The sequence below is a fragment of the Gymnogyps californianus genome, chromosome 1, assembly GCF_018139145.2.
Source record: "Gymnogyps californianus isolate 813 chromosome 1, ASM1813914v2, whole genome shotgun sequence".
Taxonomy (NCBI): domain Eukaryota; kingdom Metazoa; phylum Chordata; class Aves; order Accipitriformes; family Cathartidae; genus Gymnogyps; species Gymnogyps californianus.
In genome coordinates, this window is record NC_059471.1 from 56,946,302 (window position 1) to 56,967,296 (window position 20,995).

Below are 20,995 nucleotides of genomic sequence, written 5' to 3' on the forward strand. Positions count from 1 at the left end.
AGTCTTGTAGTGCTGGAAAGTGGCTGACATCTCCCCCTTGAGAAGGGCACGTGGGGACCTCAGACCTAGCTACAAACTGACACTGATCAGGGTCCAACTGATGCGACACGTGCCCAAGCCAGGTCTCTGGAGACCTCAGCTGATGTCCTCAGCACCAAGTAACGCTGGTCCCTACACAGTAAAAACCAAAAGGCAGCCTGAATTGGGAGCTAGGGTACTGGGCCGAGCGGCTGTACAAAAAGTGCTCCAACCATTGACATCTTGGGCATGAGCCAGGAACAAGTGCGCTGGGACCCCCCAAAGGCACCACAGAACAGCAGAAACAGCAGGAGATCGTTGTCCACCTGACGCAGCAAGGACTACCTGAGCATGTGGTGAGCAAATCATAACTTTTCTTTGTCCCGAAAAGTCCGTATTTTAGAGGTAAGTTTTGTGAGTTACACATATTCAAAGCTAAGTGTATGTGAAGACCTACTGAGATCTTCTTTCTAGTCTGCACAGCTAATATTGAGCAGGCCTAGAAGAAATACCAGAAAATGTTACTAATTGGAATTTTTTATTCCAGGCTACAAAAGCAGAGTTTTTCTAAGACTCAGGACCTTACAAAATGCAAAATCTGAGCACTCCATTAATGTAACATATTATGCACCAAATCTGACATGATCCGTTCAGGACTTCATTTGCTGTATAAAAACCATCTCTCAAGATAACATAGGAGAGCCACCCAAATACGGTCCAAATCTATGTCTAAATAAACAAATATATAGGGAATGTATAAAGGAATGTTTAAGATGGGGTCTAGGGAGTGCCACATCCAAACCTGATCCCCTACCTGCAGACCTGGGTAATGAAAGCTATCTCGTTCTTGAGTCCTGGGTCCCAGACTTCGGAAATTTAGGTCTAAATTCATGAAACAGTGCAGCAGAGCCAAAACAGAGAAGGACAAGCACCATTTTCAACTTCTGTCACAGGTCGCTAACACAGAGGTAAAACACAAGTGCATATCTAGCTGTCAGGGAACTCCTGCTCTTAAATTTCAGGAGAATTGGAGTTTGGAGGTTTACCTACTGCTAACATCAGCTTGATTGGAAATAACGTATGGAATTGATCATGCTTCTGAAATAAATTGTAACCAGGAGGTTCCTATAGTATTTTATCAAACAGCATGAAACATTTTGAACCTTAAAAAAAGACTATGTTATTCAGAATATTTATTGATAACTGTAAAATAATATGTTATTCAAATATATATGTAGAGTTAATAACTTTCAGCACATCTCTGAGCTGCTAAATGAAATCAAAAACACATTGAGGTGAAAAATTATCTTGGTAATTCAAGTTGGTTTTCTTCTATTTAGATTCTTAGGTGTCTTGATCTAAATCTATAGAGGATGACTTACAACTGTCACACACTCCAGATAATGTTTGGTAATAAGAAAAGCCTGGCCTGTCTTGGGCCTTGCCCATAGGTACCCAGAGACTTCGTATATTACAATTAACAAGATAACAGGAAAACCTGAATGAGAACAATGTAGTCAGCTGCCGAAGGAGTGTGTGATAAATTCTCAGCTAAGATCTCAGTAAGGCAATCAAGGTCACTTCCTACAAGAATAAGCAAAGAAACAAAGCGAGGGCACTAGGCCTCTTCCATGTACTTTTTGGGGCTGAAGCTCACATTCATCAGTGGTTCAAAACCTCTTCTCTGCCTTCGGTGCTGGAAAAGTACAAGCAGCAGGACGAGCGTGGCCAGAGCTATAAGTGCTCCTCCAATTGTGGATCCAACCATGACAGCCCACGCTTGGGTTCCTTCAAGTGAACCTGGAAATATGAAATGTCTGAAGTGAGGACAGCCCATAATTTCAGTTCTCAAATCACATGGAAGAAAGAAAATATCCCACAGCCTGCTAGTTATGATTACTTGGCTTAGTTATGATGTGGCTTAGAGACCCACTGGCCACAGGGGAAGCTGGGAATGCACCGTGTAACCAACACATACCAGAGCCAGAGATGTTTCCTGCCAGAGAATTCTACAGCTGAATTTAAACTTCAACCTTCCATACAAATTAAAGTGTTGAGAACAGGAAAGATTAATGGTAACAAGACAAAAAGACCATTCTCTTATCTAATTTGGCCAAAATTATGAATGATTTAAGCAATTCTTTCTGTAATGACATTTCAGCATAGCTGTTTCCAAGTTATTTTGGTCAACAGAAAACCCTCAAATTTTCCTATAGACCACAAAGCAGCCTATTGTCAAACTTTTAACTGAAAACACTACTTAGTGTGGTTCTGCCGACCAGCTCCACATCGCATCCTCTGATTTTGAACGACTTCTGGGGAATCATTGTCTTCTAAGATAATATTGCCTATTCTTATAATAACCCTGCTCCACTTGGCTAAACAACTTTATTTTGTGTTTTCATTTATGCTTTCAGAAGCAACAACTGCCTGCTGTCCTGTTTTGAAAAATGCCACATATACCGAGATGGCAATAATTACATTTGACTAAATATTCACAAAAACTCTCAAAAGGATTTAAGGTATCTAAAAGGTACTTGGACATATGGGCTTAAATCCAGATGGCTCACAGAGATGTCACACTGACTATAAAAGCAACTAAAAGTTGTGTGCCCCAATCTGCACTCTCTGTCAACAAAAGAGTTGAGGGCAATCATGCCCAAATTCAGTAAGATCCCAAAATGAATTGTTTACCACTTTACCATCTCTCAAGTAAGAGCCAGCAATGTATTACCTATGTTGATTTCTAATGTGGTTACATGAAGTAGAATTAGCAAGTTATATATTTAGATAAAAGAGAAGGGTTTTAATGTAAAAACTTTATTCTCTGAACACTGACCATGCAGATAGGGATAGATACACTGCTTCACAGTGCGATAATGATTTATTTAGGTGGGAGTTGAGAAGCAGCAGAATCACAAGCTGCCTTTTTTCCTCTCTGGGTACCTCATGCCCAAGGAGCAGCAGCATTTCCAAAGCAGGAGCGGGGACAGTGGTCCAGAGGGAGGAAAACTTAAACTCCATAAAAGGGGAAGTTTAAATTTTCAGGGGAAATTCTGGGGACACACTGGATAAAAGCACTGCAGAAGCAGCTAGCGTGTCTCCACAAGTCAGGGCTCCCCTGCACGAATGCAGCCTGAAGACAAGGGTTTCAATCTTTTGCAGTCTATAGACCTTTAAGCAGTCTCCACAGATTAAAACCACAGATATATGGTAAGCATTTAGAAGAAATTCCTGGACACATAGGTTAGATAAGCACATACTGCCTCTCAAAGGAATACCGAGGTGGAGAAAGAAACTGCTCAGATTTAATCTTTGGTAAAGCAGCTGAAGTATGCTTTTCATGCATTTCTTACACTTGTACCTTTCACAAATACTTGTAACTCGTGTTGCAAATTCTGGATTTTTTGCATAAATACTTTGGTTTCTTGTTTTTTGTCTTTATCTGATTTGTGTCAAAGGTAATTTCAAACGAATAGACAAACCCTAATGCATATCACACCTATGGGCATGGAAAATCTTTAAAACTGGGGTTTTATAACACAAAACACCCAGGTACATCTTTCCAGGGTATCCAAAGATTAATGGAGTTCATCTCTAATGAGGTTCATGGTACAGAATCATTCAGGGCCCTGTGTAAAGCAAGCATTTTCTAATGACTGGCGTTAGCCAGATGAGCTCCCTGGCAGAGTGCCTGACCTCTGACAGGTTAAAGGATCCTGTAACAGGCATAAACAGTGCTGGGAACAGGAGCTAAAATCAAAGGCTCCTCAGTGCCAAAGGAGCACCGTTGTCAATGCTGGAGCAGTTCAAGCTGATGCGTTTTGCCGCAGAGCGAACAAAGTATGTGCAGACTTGCAGTTACCACAGCTTACCTGGTGAGTTGTAACTACCTGTGTGTGCTACAGGATGTGATTGCTAGTGAGCAGGTGAACAGACCCATGCGTTTTGTGAAAGGTGCCTTATTTTCCATATGTCTGTGTCACTGAAAATGTGAGCTGTCTCATTGCTTGGCCTGGAACAGCCTCCACACCTCTGAGATGTACCTGGCAGGTCGATGGCATAGGTGTAGCCCAGCTGCTCCGCGGTTTGGAAGAGCTCGTCGTTGGTCACAGGAGGGAAAAAAGGGACCATGTTATACAGTCTGTTGTGACCGATGGGGGCCAGCTCCTCAGGCCAGGCGTTGTCAGGGGGGTTAAACCGCTTCATCCACTCGTCAAAGATGGCATCAGTAAAGGAGTGAAGAACCTGCAAATCCAGGCATGGGCACGCACATTTATTAAGCTCTTTCAGAACTCAACAGCATTTAAAACACTCTCGCCTAAGGTGGCAGCAGCTTTTGAAAGAGAGAGAAGAAGGTAATCTAATTTAAGTGGGATTTACAGAATGGGAAGCCAGGAAAGCTCATGACAATGGCGTAAATTGATCTCCTGCATGGGACATTTTGCTGTATACGTCCTTGTTGCTGCTTGTTCATAATAAGCTCTTTCTCCAGATGGTTTAACACCAACTGGCATTGAATGGACAGGTCCATCCTCTCGGGTGAGGGCCCACTGAGATCATTCAGGTGAATGTACCTCTCAAACATATTTTAATCCCTCTCATCTCTGAACAGGTATGGAAAATTGCAGGAAATTTGATTCCTTCACGCTCATTTTAGAGCGTGCCACCAGCTCCACAGCTCCAGGTACCCATGAATTTGATCAGGTCTTGCCCAGTGAGTTTATAGGTCTATAAAGCACTAATACAGGAAAGTTGTTTCAGACAACTATTACAAATGTCTGGGGCAATTCAAATTAATTTCTGATGTACTCATGTTTTTTAATTACAACCCTGGAAAAAACTTTGAAAATATAGAAAATAATCTTGCGTATAAAATTACAGCATAGTGAAATGAAGATTTCATTGTATAAGGAAGAAATTCATGTAGGAATTCAAGAATTATTAAGGAAATAAGCTGGAGAACCACTACATAAGTATTTGGACTAATTTCTCCAACCAAAGATTGCAAACTTAAAATAAAGGTTAAGAAAGAAGTTAATTGTATTAGAATTTCTCTATATAATCACTGTGGTTTAATCTAACAAAGAGGAAAAGAAATTGGCATGAATTTATTAGGAAAGAAAGATGTGTAAGCAGAGTCAACTGTTGGCTTTTTATTTGCACATTGCTGTTTGTGCTGCTCATTGCAGTGCAGCACTGTACCAACGCACCAGTGAAATCACGTTATTTCTATTTCCCAAGAGACCCTGAAATTAGATGTACTTCCTTTTAGCCTGTGAATTTCGAAACAAAGAAACAAACTACTCAGTCTACTGCTCTAAAATAACTAGCCCCGCTTTCAGTTTATCTTGTTGCTGTAAAATTGTCTGGTATAAGCCATTAAATTTAGATACCACCTAATGAAAGGATTCAGGGCAACATGACTTAGAATAGCAGCTCTTCTCTCTAGAAACTTATATTTTACAAATCACCCTGAGATTTCTTCCCTCTTTATTTGACCATCATGCAGGCATGGCAGTGTTCAAGAAAAGATAAAAGATTTCTCCTTTTCTATTTAAAGGACTTATTTTTAGGGAATTCACTTTACTTCTGTTCTGCAAAACTCTGGTGAGATAGGTGCCTTTGAGCCACAGCCACTGCCGCTCATGCTGGGGGAAAAAGACATACCACAAAGATGGGATCGTTGGCGGCTGCATGAGGGAGAATGCTGGTCCCATTCAGGAAAGAGTGAGCCAAATTATGAAGGCTCAGCATTGGCGAGTTAAGGGCTCCGTCTGGTTTATCGAAGCCCTCCAGCGCATTCCTGTGGATGGGTAAAAGCAGCACCAAGTAACCAAGTAACAAATGCGCACGTACGGAAAACCCATGACCCAGCCGGCTCTGGAGGAGCCGAAGGACAAACCTGAAACTGAAACTGGAATTGCGGAAAAAGGGGGGGCTGTCGAACTCCTGCAGGGAAAGGCACCTCCTGACGTCCTCCGCGGTGGGCAGCTGCTCGCTGGAGCCCCCGGGCGGCCTCCGCCGCAGCGGCCCTTCATCACTCCCGTTGCACAGCGTGACCAGGCGGTTGTAGTCATCCAAGCTGAGCGTGAAACAGAAAGAGGCGCAAGTCAGAGGAAGGTGATGACTTGTTGGCTTTTTCTCCCATAGTATAAAAGAGGCCTCGGCTGCACGTGTGAGAGAGCAGGGGTTAGGGACTGACACCTCCTGGGGCATCTCAGGTCACCTCCCGTGGCCTGGGAGCTTAATTTATTGAAGGACTGCCACCATGCCATGGCTTTCTGTGGCTCTGCGTCCTCTGTGGACCATCAGTCATTTGGACCAAGAGTTACCAGGCTCGTTGTCCATAGAGAGAGGATGCTTTAGAAAAGGCAAGCACAACTCCCTTCACAACTTCTCCCCTCCCAAGGGCTTTGGAAGAACAGTTTTTGCCAGACAATCTAAAACAGTCGTTTGAATTTTGAATTGACAAACTTTCAATCCTGAGTAAGGACTAGTTTTTTAACTCCTAACAAAGAGGAAAAAAACCCAGGAAAGTCCCACTGTGGGGTGGGCTGAGAAAATGCAAGGAATGACACAAAACAGGATTTCACTTTCCATCCTTCATCCCCTTTAGAAGAAAAGCAACTGCAATGCATTACATCCCCTTTTTCAGGGCCTGGAGGACATCCTGCTGTTGCAGGGGTTGCCCACTAGCTAATGGGGAGCAAGTCCTTTATATCAGGGAGAGAAAGAGGGAAGGAGGAGGAGAAAAACAGTGTAACACTTGTGAAAAAATTCAGTGCTATTCAGTATGAAATGAAATGGCATTTTCAGAAACTCCTGAAGTCAACAAAAGCCCTTCTCTGGGCAAGGCAAAAGTTTACTCACTTCAGTTTTCAAGAAAAAACAAAGCCCTATTTATCTTAGAGAAAAAGTAGGGGCAAGATTTAAAGCCAACTGGTGCCTAAAGCTAGAATTTCAAGTAGCTCTTTAGGTACCCAGAGAAAGAGACTCTTTTGAAAAGCCCTGAGCTCTTGGTACCTCCATCTGACTGACTGCACACTGCCCGGGAGCTGACAGAAGAATGTTATATGGGTATTGTAACCGGCAGCATCGTATGTTGTAGCACCCCAATCCTGCATGTAAATCCCCCATCAAAGCCCTGCCCTTACCCGAATCAGTATATGCCTACAGAGAGCTGGCAGCAAGCTCCTGCTGTCGCTGTGTTGTTTTCCATGTGAAATCTCAGCCACTTCGAAGTCAATCCCCAAACTGCACTAAATGTATCAGGGTTAAGGTCTCACCCAATACAAGGGAACAGATTTTTCAGCCTACCTCTAGCTTCCTATATAGCAAAACAGTTTTCTGTTTCTGCTGCCAAAATCAGTTGCGTGTTTGTTACAGAGAACCAACACGCAGGCATTTCTTCTTTAAAACGCTACTTGCCAACGTGCAAACTCTTCAAACTTTTGGCAGCCTCAAATTGGCTGAATCAACTAAAATTCTGTACCAAAAGAATCATCTTTTAAAAATATATACCATAATACCAAGGGGGGAAAGTTTACACAGCACCATCTACACACAAACCAACCATGATTCCCAGTTTTAAAAAAGACGTCTTGGCTCTTTTCCTGCTGCTCACTCACACTGAGAGAGCGGCCCGTGCTGTCAATACTGAATGAAAGCAAGGTTTGATCAGTGTGCAAGCTTGCCCTAGATATTCTCGGACCTGTTACAAACTATTTGCCACCGGGAGAACCTGGAGCTCAGGCTGATCAGCCCCGGGTCATCCGGCCGCGATGCTCCGAAGAGCTGGTCCGTGCAGACGTCACACTCGTTTCTACCCGTGGCAAAGTTCCAGTAGGGCAGCGCGAAGGAGTCGTTGCCCATCAGTCGCTGCAATGGACAGAAACACGTTAGCAGGGAATCACCTTCAAAGGAAAGAGAAAGAAAGGGACTCCTGCAAGTTGTTTCACTGGGTATTCACTGGATATTTCACTGGATATTCTGCTTTTCATTCTGCATTTCAACTACATGCATTTCATAGTGCTGCCCCAACTCCTTTCGAAAGATTGGGGCGTTAAGTCAGTCCAAGCGAAGACATTCTCCCTAGTTTCTCTACTGTTGGCTTGCGCTTCTTTTGGCCACGTTAGGCTTTCTACCAACTAAGAGACTGGGCAGGAGAGCAGGAGCAGAGATTAATTGAGCCTTAAGCAACTAAGAGGCGTTCTGAGTGATGTAAGTGGGTAATGGGTAAAATTGTGCATGTGGTTTGCTTTCGCTCCAGAAAGGCTAGCCCTGGGGAAGAATCTGACCTTGTATTAATAGAGAAATACAGTGCATTTGCTTGTGCTTGCTTGTTAGATACGATTTCACGCAAGCAAGATCCTGCAGCTATTTTGATACCAACCATTTTCATTAGAGATCTGCAAGGTTAAAATACAGTAACATTGCCAGTGTAGAAGTAACGCAAATGGAAATGAGTTAATGCTTTGGCAACTGACCGTCGGGCACGTTAACATACATTTCTTTAAAAGATGTATTGCTAAGTATATGTATGTATTAAATGTATAACATGGCACATTTAAAGGGGGTAATATTTAGAGTTGCTTTTGTTAGGAGGGTATCTTCAATATCAGCAGAAAATATCTGTTACCAAGTTTTACGTGTGGGTGTTGCTTTGATTTTATTAACAAATACTGTTAATTCACATCTTCTGTCCTCTGTTGTGGAGATGAAGAAAAAAATCTCCATGATAACCTTCACATCATTGTTCACAGTGAGAAACTGTTCAGTCCTCAGTATCTTGAAAGCACTAATTTAACTTTAAACAAAAAAGGATCAGTGAGCAAACACTCCTGGGAGTTTGGGTAAGAAACTGTCCTAGGAAATAGCTTACCCTTGGCTGGCTCGACAAAGTCACGTAGCAAAAAAGAGAAGCTGCATGAGGAAAGGGAAAGGCTGTTCAGCTAACCTGCAGGTCTCTCTCCAGCAACAGCAAATGGTACCTATGCCAAGTAACAAAGGCAGGTCCTTGATGGGAGAAATCGATACCTGTGAAGGGGCGGCCAGGTCCTACGAAAGGAAGATAAAATAAGCACTTAGGCACCAAATGAGGCTCTAGAGAAAGACAGCACCTTCTTCTGTTGCCTGGAGTGGAGTTAAAAAACTGCAGCTATGCACCTTTGGAAAGAGTGCACACATCAGAAGCTACAACACTTACACGGGACAACTGAAACGAACTCCTCTGTGGATATTCGCTTCAGTGCTTCTCAAAACCTCACATTCCCCCAAAAGTTGGATATTGTGAAGATTTCTTATCACTTCAGTGGATTTTGGGTTTAAGAAGCTGTCTTATTGTCTAAAATCTTAGCTCCTTGCTAATATGTACCACATTATCTCATTCTCTTGCTCAGCCACAGGACTTACACCAAGTATCTATCAAGAGAACCTCAGCATTTTCCATAACCTGCCAACAGTAATTCAATGTCCTTTGCCAATTTTCTTCAAATTGTGCTTGTTATTTCTTGTATTGTGCTCTTGTTATTACACATGAGAACTAAGACACTCAAAGGCTAGAGGCTTCAAACCACGTATGGATTTGTTTATCACTGCAGCAAGCTTCAACCCACATATGAATTTATTTATCACTGCAGCAGCACTAGAAGTTGCCTCTTTCCCTTTCCACATGACTGTCCTGTCCCCTGAAGGACCTTTGCTCTTGCTAGGCCAGAGACTGCTTCCTTCAGCCCTGCAAAAAGGAAGTGTTAGAAGGGCACACTGAAGAAAACACACTGCAGGGTAGCAGAAGCCCTCTAGCAAGGAGGTAGATACGGGCTGTTCAGCTTGCACGTAGGACTGCCAAGTAGAAAAGCCATACTGATGCCTCCTCCTGCAAGAGCTGTGCTTTGCAAAATAGGGCTGGCATAGGTACTTCTGTCTAGAAGAGCAATAAGGACTAGGAATCCGGATTTGGGAGAAAGTGTGGAGTTAGATACCCAAACCTCTAACCTGGTTTGGTTTTAAAAGCTGGCTGTGGTTAGTCAGGCAAATCCCATCCTTAGTGACTTGCTGAAGGCCACAGAAAGCAGTAGCGCTCTGGTCCCCAAAGTCTCTGCACGGTCTCTGCCTTCACCACTGCAGACCCCCTTTCCCACTGCTGCTGCACCTGCCTTGTCCTGTGGACTAGGAACATCTTTGTGAAGTCAGTCACTGCCTGACCGCACTTCAGTTCACCCAGCGGTGGAGCCTGCGGACCACCCCCCATCAGACGGAAGATGCACCAGGAGTGCAGCTGGTGTGCTCCAGCTGCCACGGGGTGGGGGGACCAGACCGCAGTAGGTCTGAAGCATGTCCCCCTCGACTGCGGATGGCCACCAGCTTCTCACCACCAACTGTTTCACTCCACAGGTCTGCTCCTACTGGGACTCGCTGCTCGATGAAGGAGCACAGCTCTGTTAAGCATACTTACCTTTGTTCAGCAGTGATACTTTTCACCCTTTTCTTTACCTGCAGAGCCCGTTGGATAAGAAGAGCACTAACCTAATAGCGTGTCTCTGACTGAGTAGTAATGAAGCCAAACAAAGTAGTTATAAATACTACAGTTGGCAATCTGCGGTTCCTCTCCGGTGGGACCAAGCAAACTTATCCAGTGCTGAGTTGCAATTACATAGTCTGGGTGAATGGTTGTCTTTGCACGATCTAGAGCATCGAAGAACTGCTCTCTCTCCTCTGCCGTCAGGGAGTGGACATCCTTCCTGACAACTGCTGGCTTCCTCACGTTGCATTCGGGGCCGGTCCAGCCAAACTTGCAGTCACCACAGTTATAGCCAGCAAAGTTTCCTGAATCAAGAGGGAAAGAGCAGTCATGACATTATGAATCAGGGAAAACTAACAGTGAAATGCAGAAGAATTAAGAATTGGCGCTCTTTTTCCCTAGAGATGCCAGTTCCTGGAAGGGACAGCAGCTGAGCAGACTGGCAGCTTTGCCAATTGCCTAACCAGACGGATGGCTCGCTTCCCAGAGCCACAGCAGGGCCAAGAATCACATTCAGCTGGCTGGGGAGGTGAAGTGCTGGGTAATGGGCTTGACGCCCCAAGGTGCTCAGAGCTCTGCGAAGCCCTCAGGCATGTGAGGAGTCTCACCGAACAGAGAGCTGAGCACTTCAGGTTAAGCACGTGATGAAGTGCTTTGCTCGACTGGCTCTCAAGTACTCCCAGACTTCCAGGATCAAACCCAAAAAAGGGTCGGTTCACGTGGATCCTTAAGCACAGAAAAAAATCCCCAAACAAAACAGTTCTCTTAAGGACAAAACTTAGGAAAAACTAACATCTGTTAACAGTGTATCTGGGATGCAACACAATCCAGGACAAGCACCAGGGGTGCTGCAGGTCACGCTTTAAGCATTATTAAATGGTGCTGCAATAAGAGCCTGAGAAACACTGCAGTACCGTCGTTCCCTGCTGGCGTCGTTCCCTGCTGGCATCGTTCCTAAGGCAAGTAATCGGGTCCACTCTAGGCTATTAGCTCAGACCCTCTAATGTGGTCGAAGAGCCCAGGAAAGCAGAGCTTGCTTTAAGCATGGCCTCTCGCCCACCGTGGCAGACTGCCAGCAGCAGCAGAAAGGCCCTGCTACAGCTTGCTTTGCCTTTGCTGGGGGAGACGGGGAACAACCGACCGTTCCTGCAGCGGACATCTGCCTCCTGCCCACACACAGGCAGGCTGCTGGCGTAGCAGTGGTGCAGGATAGCGGGCATTGCTGCCAGGGGAAGGAGGGAGCAGAGGGGCAACCAGGGGTCCTCTGGGATCTCCATTCAGTTCTCCAAAATCTGCACTGAGACTCCCTAACCCCACCCTCCCTCCAGCCCCACATACACACTCACTCCACAACCACCATACCAATCGTCTTCCAAAATGCCACAAAACCTCACTGCTGCGCACACGTATCGGCGCTGCCAGACCCAGGACAGGCTTCGGGCTAACATAGAGATGGGGAAGTGGCTTATGAAGTGTTCCTGGATGGGCAGACTTCCCTAGGCTATAGGGTTGAGTCGATAAGCAGAACAACAGTGAACACTGAAGTAAGATTTCAGATTGTCAGGGGCTACAGGGCTTATTGCCAATTTCAAAGACCCCCAAGGTTACAAGGGCTGTTACCAAGAAGGCTGTGTAGCTTATGGCTAGCTCTAGGATAAGGGCTGCTGAGCTCTAAACATTTGTGACAGACTCCTGTGAGACCTACCAAGAGGACATGAGGACTCTTAACTGTAGGTTTGGAGAGTTTATGGTTACTTCGGAGGCTCTGAGATCTATAGGTTTACATGCTATCATGAAGCTTAGGACCAGTGCTAAGGTTAGGGACCACAAGCATGAAGACTTCAGCTAGGTTTTGGATCGTGCACAGCCCGATGACATACCATGAGGACAGTTTCCAGGTGTATGGCTTACATTTTGTCCTGATGCAGGTAGGAGCAGCTGGGCTCAGCTGCCATGTTCTAGCTAGGACAGAAGGCACCCAAAGCCAGGGGTCTGCATTGGTTTAGGGGGATAAAGACGTATGCCAGAAAAAGCAAGTAGCTTATAGTTTTATGAAAGAAAGAAGATTGCATGGATATGTTATTATGATGAGGGCAGAGATTAAGATGGGGGGAAGCAACACGGAAGGTTGATTTTATCACGATATCCTGAGAGTCCCATCAGAAGAGCATGATTGCTGTTGTGAATTTGGTGTACTCCACTATCTGTATACTTGCTCATTCTTGACAACTCAGCCTAGCTATTAGGGCCCGTCACATACTCCAGCCTGTACTGACCAGATGACAAATATCAGGAATATCTTGCAACGTTGCCTACTTAAGCCATATATATTGCACAAGTTTCAGTACACGGACCATGAACTTCTGGAAAGCAGCTGTTGCCCCCTCATGCCCAAAGATACAATTCAATACTTTTTAAGAGAAAGGGGGCAAAGCAGGAATTAACCATGAAAAGATGTCAACAACCTTTTTTGAGATTGGCGGTCACGCTTCAAGTAATTCAAATGACCCATCTACTCACAGCGTTGGATAAGCATCACATTGTAACATAGCACTAACAGAACCAAAGTTAGTGCAGGACCAGGTTTGTCCTGTCTGGTGTTGGTACCAGAACAAGACTCCACCAGTCACTTGTTGAGGCTCTGATGGTGCCTATTCTTCTCTCAGCGAGGGTCCTTGGAATCTAAGCAGCTCTTGATGCCCAAGATCATTTTATCGGACAACATCCATATTTTAGGTATACTCTATGTGCCTCCTCAGGCTATGAAAAAAAATTTGCAAAAGCCTGAAATGATGAGTCATCTTCGTGGGAAAAAAGCTGTTCACCTGTATGGCATCTGGAGCCAGGTGGACCAATGACTCCTCATCTGTTTCCCTTGGGCAGGTGCTAATTATATCCAATTGGTGCTCTGCAGGATTTTCTCCCTTAACCACCTAATCTAGGAAGTAATCCAAGGGGTCCATCCTTTCCACCGCTTCACCAGACACTTTTCGATGGGACATGAGCTTTTACTGAGTGAGAAAGAGGACTGCAGTGAAGAAGAGACTGGCAAACAGGAGCAGCCAATCTCCAGGGAAAGTGGTATTTCACACTGCAGTATTTCTGCTGGTTGTGTTGGACATTTTTGTAATGTCCTCGGGTCTATTTGGCAATGTTCTCTTGTCAGAAATGCACACAACAACACTTCATGAAATCGAAAGTTGCTTTTTGTCATTTTCTTTCAATAGACTCCATGCACCACAGGACTGTCATTATGCAGCAGCTGAAAGGGTGAGAAGCTGATGGAGGTCTGTGGGATTTCCCACCTTGCAAACAGGAATGAGTGCAGTACTCAGAACCAGGTTTTTTTATGTCCCACCCAAACCACTTTTTCAGCATGTGTTTCTAAAGCACTCTACCAGGCCACTGGTCTGGAAATGATGCATTGGTGTTTTCAGAAAGTTCATTTACTGCTTTGTGGAACTTCCCACATGATAGCACTGTGAAATGTACATCCCAGTCTCTTAGAACTTAACTTCAATGTCTGCTACGCTGGTGATGGTGGACTTCATGGAGAGCAGGAAAAGTAATCTCATATTATCAGGACATAGCACACAGCAGACATTTTCAGTAAGAAAGACAGTGAGACTCTTTCAAGATCCTTTTGAACACAGGCACCATAGGAACGTGCAAGGATTCACGCCTTAGCATTTTTTTGCCTTCAGTGGCTAACACGTAGCAACTCAGTGTACCACCTCTCTGAGGCTGTGACAGGGACAATGGAAATTATTCTCACCTCTAGTGGTTCCTAGAGAACACAGTGTGGGAGGTCGTTCTGGCACACAGACAGGAGATCATGTCATGGATGGGGTCCAGATGCTTCCCTCTTGTTCCACTGCTTTCAGGAATGACCACTGTACTGCCGCTGGGCAAAAAAAGTCATCTGGGGTGTCTTCCCCACTAACCCTTTTGTCTGGAGATGGGACCACATGCCTTGGGAGCTGTCGTCTTCTATGCCTAATCTCACCATCACTAACGGTGCTCTTTCCCAGTCAAGATGGGTGAATTTGGCTGTTTCTATAGGCACTATGGCCATGCTACTTCTAGTGGGTCAGTCCATGGGCATGACACTGAGAAAAAGACAATTCTTATGACACGACACTTGGTATGTGTTAATACACATCACTGGTGTATGCTAACACCAGTTATCACATACCACTGTAGCTGCTTCTCAACACCAGTGATTGCCTGAGCTCACAGACAGGGATTTTTCTACCTCTGAGCAGTCATAGCATGTGGTTGGCCTTCAGACACTAAGCCTAACACAAATTAATAACTCCATCAACTCAGTGTCTTTTCTTCAGTAGAAAGGAACCCATCCAACACTCACCATCTTCTGCCTAGATTTATTGTACCAAGATGAAATCTGAGCAGCTGCCATGCCTCTTCCTTCCACAGAGACCAGCTTGATACACATCATTTATCGGATGGGGAGAAAGGACTCCTTTTCAGACTTCTTTAGCCATTGCATTAAAACAGGAGTTACATTAGATTTGAAACACCAGCATACGGCAGTATCCCAAGGGTAGGATCAGGATTGCTACCGTGTGAGACAAATGGTTAGCTCTGCTGTCTCTTCTAGCTCTTCATTTGGACATACTGTTAGGCTGTAGGATGTGGAAGATCTGTATCTAGCACAGGCTTTAACAGGGTCATCAAGGTATGTAGTATTATCTTAATTTATATAAATCATAATTTATAATATAAATATAAAAATAAATATAAATAAATCATAATTTAGTATTATCCCACAGCCACATTGCCCTACAATAAGTGAATGCAGTGTGTTTTATAACTACTTCAAAAGCTCATTTTCACCTAATGGGAGGGCCATCATGTCAGCTACATGGCTTAACTGGCAATTTGCTTACAGCTAAACAATAGAATTTAAACCTTCTGTCCCCAGCTTCATTATATATTGCATAGGAATGTGAAAAGATTTAATTTTTTTTTCTCAAAAAACTTTATGGAAAAAAAAAATAGAGTAATGTTCAGCACATGTCCACATGTCAACATTAGAAAGTGGCAGGAAAAAAAATTAATTAGAATTATGTTTAACTCCTCAGTGAACTCAAACTATGTCATTGTTTAATCACTGTCAAAATCTGTACTAGCAACCACATGACTGATTGCAGTGGTTTTTTCACAATAATCTTCTGTACTGAGTTTTTAAAATGCTATACCAGATCTGTATCCCATTAGCACAATTTTATTCTTTAGAACTCAAAATAGCATTTAGGTCGTAAGTCTCCTAAAACAGTATTCTTCTAAAATAAATTTAACTATCCCACTGAAATACTGCTTTGTTGTGTAATTAGCTACAAATGTCAATTTTCAGGGTTAGACTACTGCATCCAATATTTTGTCTAATTCAACAAATACACCTTATTGAAAAACAAATTACCATATTCCCCTTCACATAGTACTGCACGCTGTCAGGAACTGTCATCAGGTCATTTCAGTTTAAGAATTTATATAAATTGAATTAATATTAGGTGCACCCAAACCAATTGTAGAACACATACAATGGATTCAAAACTGAAATTAGACAGGAACTAAAAACTCTTTGCTACCTCCCAGCTACATTCATGCCATAACCACATCTTTTTTCTAGAGAAGATATTTTTGCTGCCACCCACACGTTGAGTGAAACATGCAGCAAGCAGCATCCTGACAACAGACTTACAATTGTCTTTTTGACCACGGCTCTTTGTACAAAAAGTGGGAAGTAAAGCTGGATCTTTCTGTTGTACTAATCTTATTCTGTTATATTTGTCCCCATTTAAAGAAAGACTAATGCATATTATCTGCTAAAGCCTAGAAATGGAAATGGGGTTTTTTTTAATTTTCCTTAGAAAATTTACGTTAATTTGAGAAAAAATATAAAAATACTCTGACCCCACAATAACCACTTATCAATATTTGTTTGTGTTGGGATTTTCTTCTTCTTCCCCCCCCCCCCCCCCCCGAAATATTCAGCACCCAGACTGGATGGATATGATTTTAAGACATTTTTCCTCAGTGAACAGCTACAACAAAAGGCCAAATTTTCAGAGTTCCTTTTATCCTTAGCTTTTAAGTTTTTAGCAGAAAGCTCAAACGGATTAATTTATTGTGAGAGCTCCAGAATCCCCCTTTTGGAAAATCCTGGCCCCTGTTCCTCACAGCTTCTCCAGATTTCCTACCGTACAGCCATCAGCTATATGTGACACGTTTAAATGGCACTAACCAAATAAAATCAGCTACATGGCAATTGGAGTTCCCATAGCTTATCGTTTACACCATGTCTAAACTGTAAATTAAACAGTGCCAAGACAGCACTGGAACACGACCGTTTATATTGCTAAAACGCTAGAAAGAGCCTTGGCATGGGTTGGAGTTTGCACAAGCCAGGAACCATTTCAAATAGGCAGTTTGCACGTAACATTCACTTGGAAAATAAGATACCTTAATAGTAGAGATGTGCACTGTTCCGTGTACCTTTGAATGAGGATATTTAATTTATGTTACCTACCATAGGTACCATAGCCCTAGATGCCTAATAAAGACCACACATCACCCCACTTAAAACTCTGGTGTGCAGACAGCCAACTGGTGTATAAAACAGGGTAAAAAAAATAAAACAAAATACAAATAGACACAGACACACAATCATCAGCGTTGTAAAAGCATCAGATCTAATCAAATCCCATGCAGTTGTGAACTTCTTCACGTTCTCCTAGAAATACCTTTGCATGCAGCATCAAGCAGAGTAGAGCCCAGGAAACCTTTCTGAAAATCATCCTTAAGCATGCCTTCCACCTTCACATTTTATCACTGGTATATTTAGAAAATAAAGACTGCAAGGAGAAAGAGGAATACAAGTGAAATAAAAACGCAGTGAAAGAAACCAGATTTAAAGAGCTGAGGAGAGCGGACAGCTCAGCAGAAGTAAGGCTAAATGAAAGGACACTACATTCTGGTCACGTAACTTGGGACCCAGCCCTGCAAATATCAAATACTGGTGCTTACCTCTACTTGGACAAGCAAATTAATGTCTGCCTATGCAGACCATGTCCGTCTACACTGCTCTTCAATTTACTCCCAGGTTTTGAGGCCCTAATTACTTAGACTACGTAAATATTGGTGTATGCCCATGTGCTTCAGTGCTCTTCTGACTCAGGGTCTGTGCCTGTATGTGATACCTGACTTTAGTTTTGGAGGTATATAAGAACCTTTAAAATGAAAAAATCCTACATCCAGGTTTTTTTGTAAAGCGTCTGGAAAAGTACTTCCACACACGCATTTGAAATCTAGTCAAAGGAAGAGATAAAACCCGATTTATACTCTAAAGTCTGCTGTTATTACTTTGAGGAGCTTCAGTAACGCCACGTATCCATTTAAATCATCTGCCACTACCTCTCTGCTTTCAGTTGATAACAGCGTGGCAAAACTTAACCTCGTTGGCTGAAATTTTCTGCAGTGCTTCCTTCTCAGATTGATCGGGGCTTTTTTGATAGTGAGAGCCAAGGTATATTTTAGACAAAACAGTTCAGCTAGTTCTAAGAATCAGGTTGAAGGAAAGCAGGCTATTCTTCCCATGTTAGAAAATTCAAGCAACTTCATCTTTCCAACAAGAAATCCCAGGCTGCATTTGAAATCTGCCTAGCAAGTGACTTCAGTGCTTCAGACGTGCCTTTTGCCTGACTCCTGGTACCATCTCCTGCCAGCCCTGCAAAGCAGCCTGGGGCTGAGGCTGCGGTTCCTGCTCATTTTAACCCTCTGTCAATCAGGGCTGCTGCTGAAAAAGGGTCCTGTTGCCTTACCCTGCCCTGACCTCACCTTCCTACTCCCTCCCTCCTGCCAGCACTAGTGAACTGGTCTTATTAAAACCTGATCCTTTTGGCCAGGTTAGCCTTCAAGCACAGCTCGTCCCTGATCCGTTTCACCTCCAGCATGTGAATACAGAAGCCCGTGTAAAGTCATAGGTGGGAAGGAGCGGCTGGAGATGGGGAGGAAAAGGACGGGATGGCCTCTTTGGTGGCTGTACAGACCCATTTTGGAACAAAGTGAGTTGTAGACTTAGTTAACGACCCTGGGAAACACCCTGGCCAGACATCCAGACATTTTCAGTGCACAGGGGTATATTGTGCTGCAAAGTACTACTCCAAGAGGAATAAATCTCTGATCAGTGCACACTGATCCAAGTTCACTGCGCCATGATTAGCGGTGACAGAGGTTTGAACACAGCACTGAAATGCCCAAAACCCTGCGGAGAAAGGTGATGGGTGGCTACAGGGAAAACACCAGGGGCAAAGAGGAAAACTCAAAAGTTTGCATGAGAGAAAACGCTTTTTCGGCTCCGTTGCTCTGAAAAAGTGCTGATAGTATCATGAACATGACCGTATTTTTAGGAAACTGATAATATTTGAAGCCTTCTTGATGCCTTACGCCACCGGGAATGTTTCTGGCCTTCGGAGCAAGGTCAGCAGACCCATCCATCCCCGTCCCCTCACCCCAGCACCCCTCTCACCTGCGCACCGACAGCTCTGGTTGAAGAACTTGAGGGGCCACCGTTCCCGGTCATCCACATTTCGAAGGGTGTAGGGGCCACTCCAGGGCTGAGTGTCCACCTGCACCCCCTGACACTGTCCCCTGCCCTGCAGGGACCCACAGATGTTGCCTGGCTCCATCCCCAAGGCCGGGCAGCAGCGCTTCAAGCGAAGGGCATCCACCGTCATGCAGGCGCGGGGGAACTGTGCCTGTGCCTGGGGGGACAGCAGCAGCTCAGGTAGCCCAGCCCAGCCCAGAAGAGCCACCTCAGGGTGCCCATTACAGCTGGGTGCAGGCTCTGCCTCTCCGCTGGACCCGAGCGAGCGGTGCAGGGAGATCTCCACCGTGGGACAACCTGGCCTCGCCACGGCTGCATGCCCCAGCCAACCGGGATAATCCCTCTCACTGCTGAGGATGCTGGTGTTGGGTGTTTGTTTAATCCTGGTCTCTAATTGCCTTGAATGCGGTTCAAAAGACGGGTGCTTTGGCTCTGCAGTGCCTGCCCAGCAGCCACGGCTTTGAGCAGGGTTTATATAGAGGTTGGGAGAAGCCCTCATTAGAGGGATTAGCACGGCACAAATCCTCGTGTTTTGCACATGACATCAAGGGCAGAAAAGACACCAGCGTGAGAGCAAGTTCTGCGGGCTCTGGCAGCTTGTCAGGAGAGTGAACGCCTGGGATTTATTTCTCCAAGTCTTTCATGAGCCTTGAGAAATTGATGGTCTTGTTTTAGCTGAGGTGCCTGGAGAAACAGGTTTATTCTTTTAATCAAAAACCTGTAAACAGATGATAAATAGGAGAGGAAACACCTTCTCTTTTCAGTTCATTCACCGCAAGATAATACTTTCCACTAAAGCAGTAGCAGTAGAAAATGAACTGGAAGTGCAGAGGATTTAGGTGCATCACTAACGAAAATTAATAAACCTAGTAGTAACAGTTCGGGATGGAGACTCCACCTGCTGACTGCAGAACTTCAGTGCTTGTACCGTAAACATCTGAGTGGCAAGTGGAGAAGGGTTCCCTTCTTAATAGCCTTTTCGCATGCAAAATAAATTATTTAATTGTTTTTAAAGGGTGAATGGCCCTTGTTTGCTCTCTAATCCTTTCCCCATCATTACACCAGAGGTTGTTTTGGGGCTGGTCTGGCTGCTAGACTTTCAGAACTGTCACAGCTGGGCATTTATTAGCCACCTGGCAGGAGACAGTCTGTAAGATCAATACACACACCAGACATGCAGACAAGTGGTTTTGTTCAGGACATCGACAAAAATTACTTTAAAAAGCTCCTAGTATGCAGCAGTTCTTGCCCACAATGCAACTCCTATGTGCTAGAGGAATAAAATGAATAAATCAAAATAAAGTAGTAGTAAGTCATGAGAGGAATCTGAAGCAATAGCTATTAGTTCAGCTCCACCATACTGAATAAAAACTGGCAACTCCCTCTGCTTCACTGAAAGCTTTCTCTACCTCCCCCCTCCACACCTCTATTGCTTAGCCATTTTTGTAAGTATGTACAATGAAAACAGCTGTGGTTGTGTCTGTACTATTCAATATCGCCATGGATGTTCAACCACACCATTCTGGCACAAGAAGCCTATTATCTCTGCAGCAAACTTACTGCCATCATGCAGCTAAGGAGTTCATCCACACTGCAGACATCGTCATCAGCACTTTCAGGTTCTCCAGTCTTTATATAAAAAATTTATTACTTGCCAGACAAACTAAAATATGATTCTACTTCATTTATGGAAGCACAAAGCCAATTAGCAATACCACATAGTCTGAAATGGGTTTCAACTCATCTCCCTTAGGATTCAATTTACTTGGAACTGGCTTTTGCCTGCTGCTCTCGACACAACGTGAAAAAGACAGAAAGTAAGACTA

The 20,995-nt window shown here is 44.1% G+C and overlaps 1 protein-coding gene across 1 annotated transcript; it reads right to left on the reverse strand.

Annotated features, from left to right (window-relative positions):
- Window positions 1-1,636: 1,636 nt before the first annotated feature.
- Window positions 1,637-19,391, reverse strand: DCT (dopachrome tautomerase). The gene is given in 9 exon segments (XM_050908217.1): window positions 1,637-1,818; window positions 4,065-4,266; window positions 5,689-5,824; window positions 5,924-6,103; window positions 7,733-7,899; window positions 8,978-9,078; window positions 10,546-10,845; window positions 19,092-19,337; window positions 19,340-19,391. Coding segments are annotated over 9 exon segments (1,566 nt in total).
- Between the last annotated feature and the right edge of the window lie 1,604 nt (window positions 19,392-20,995).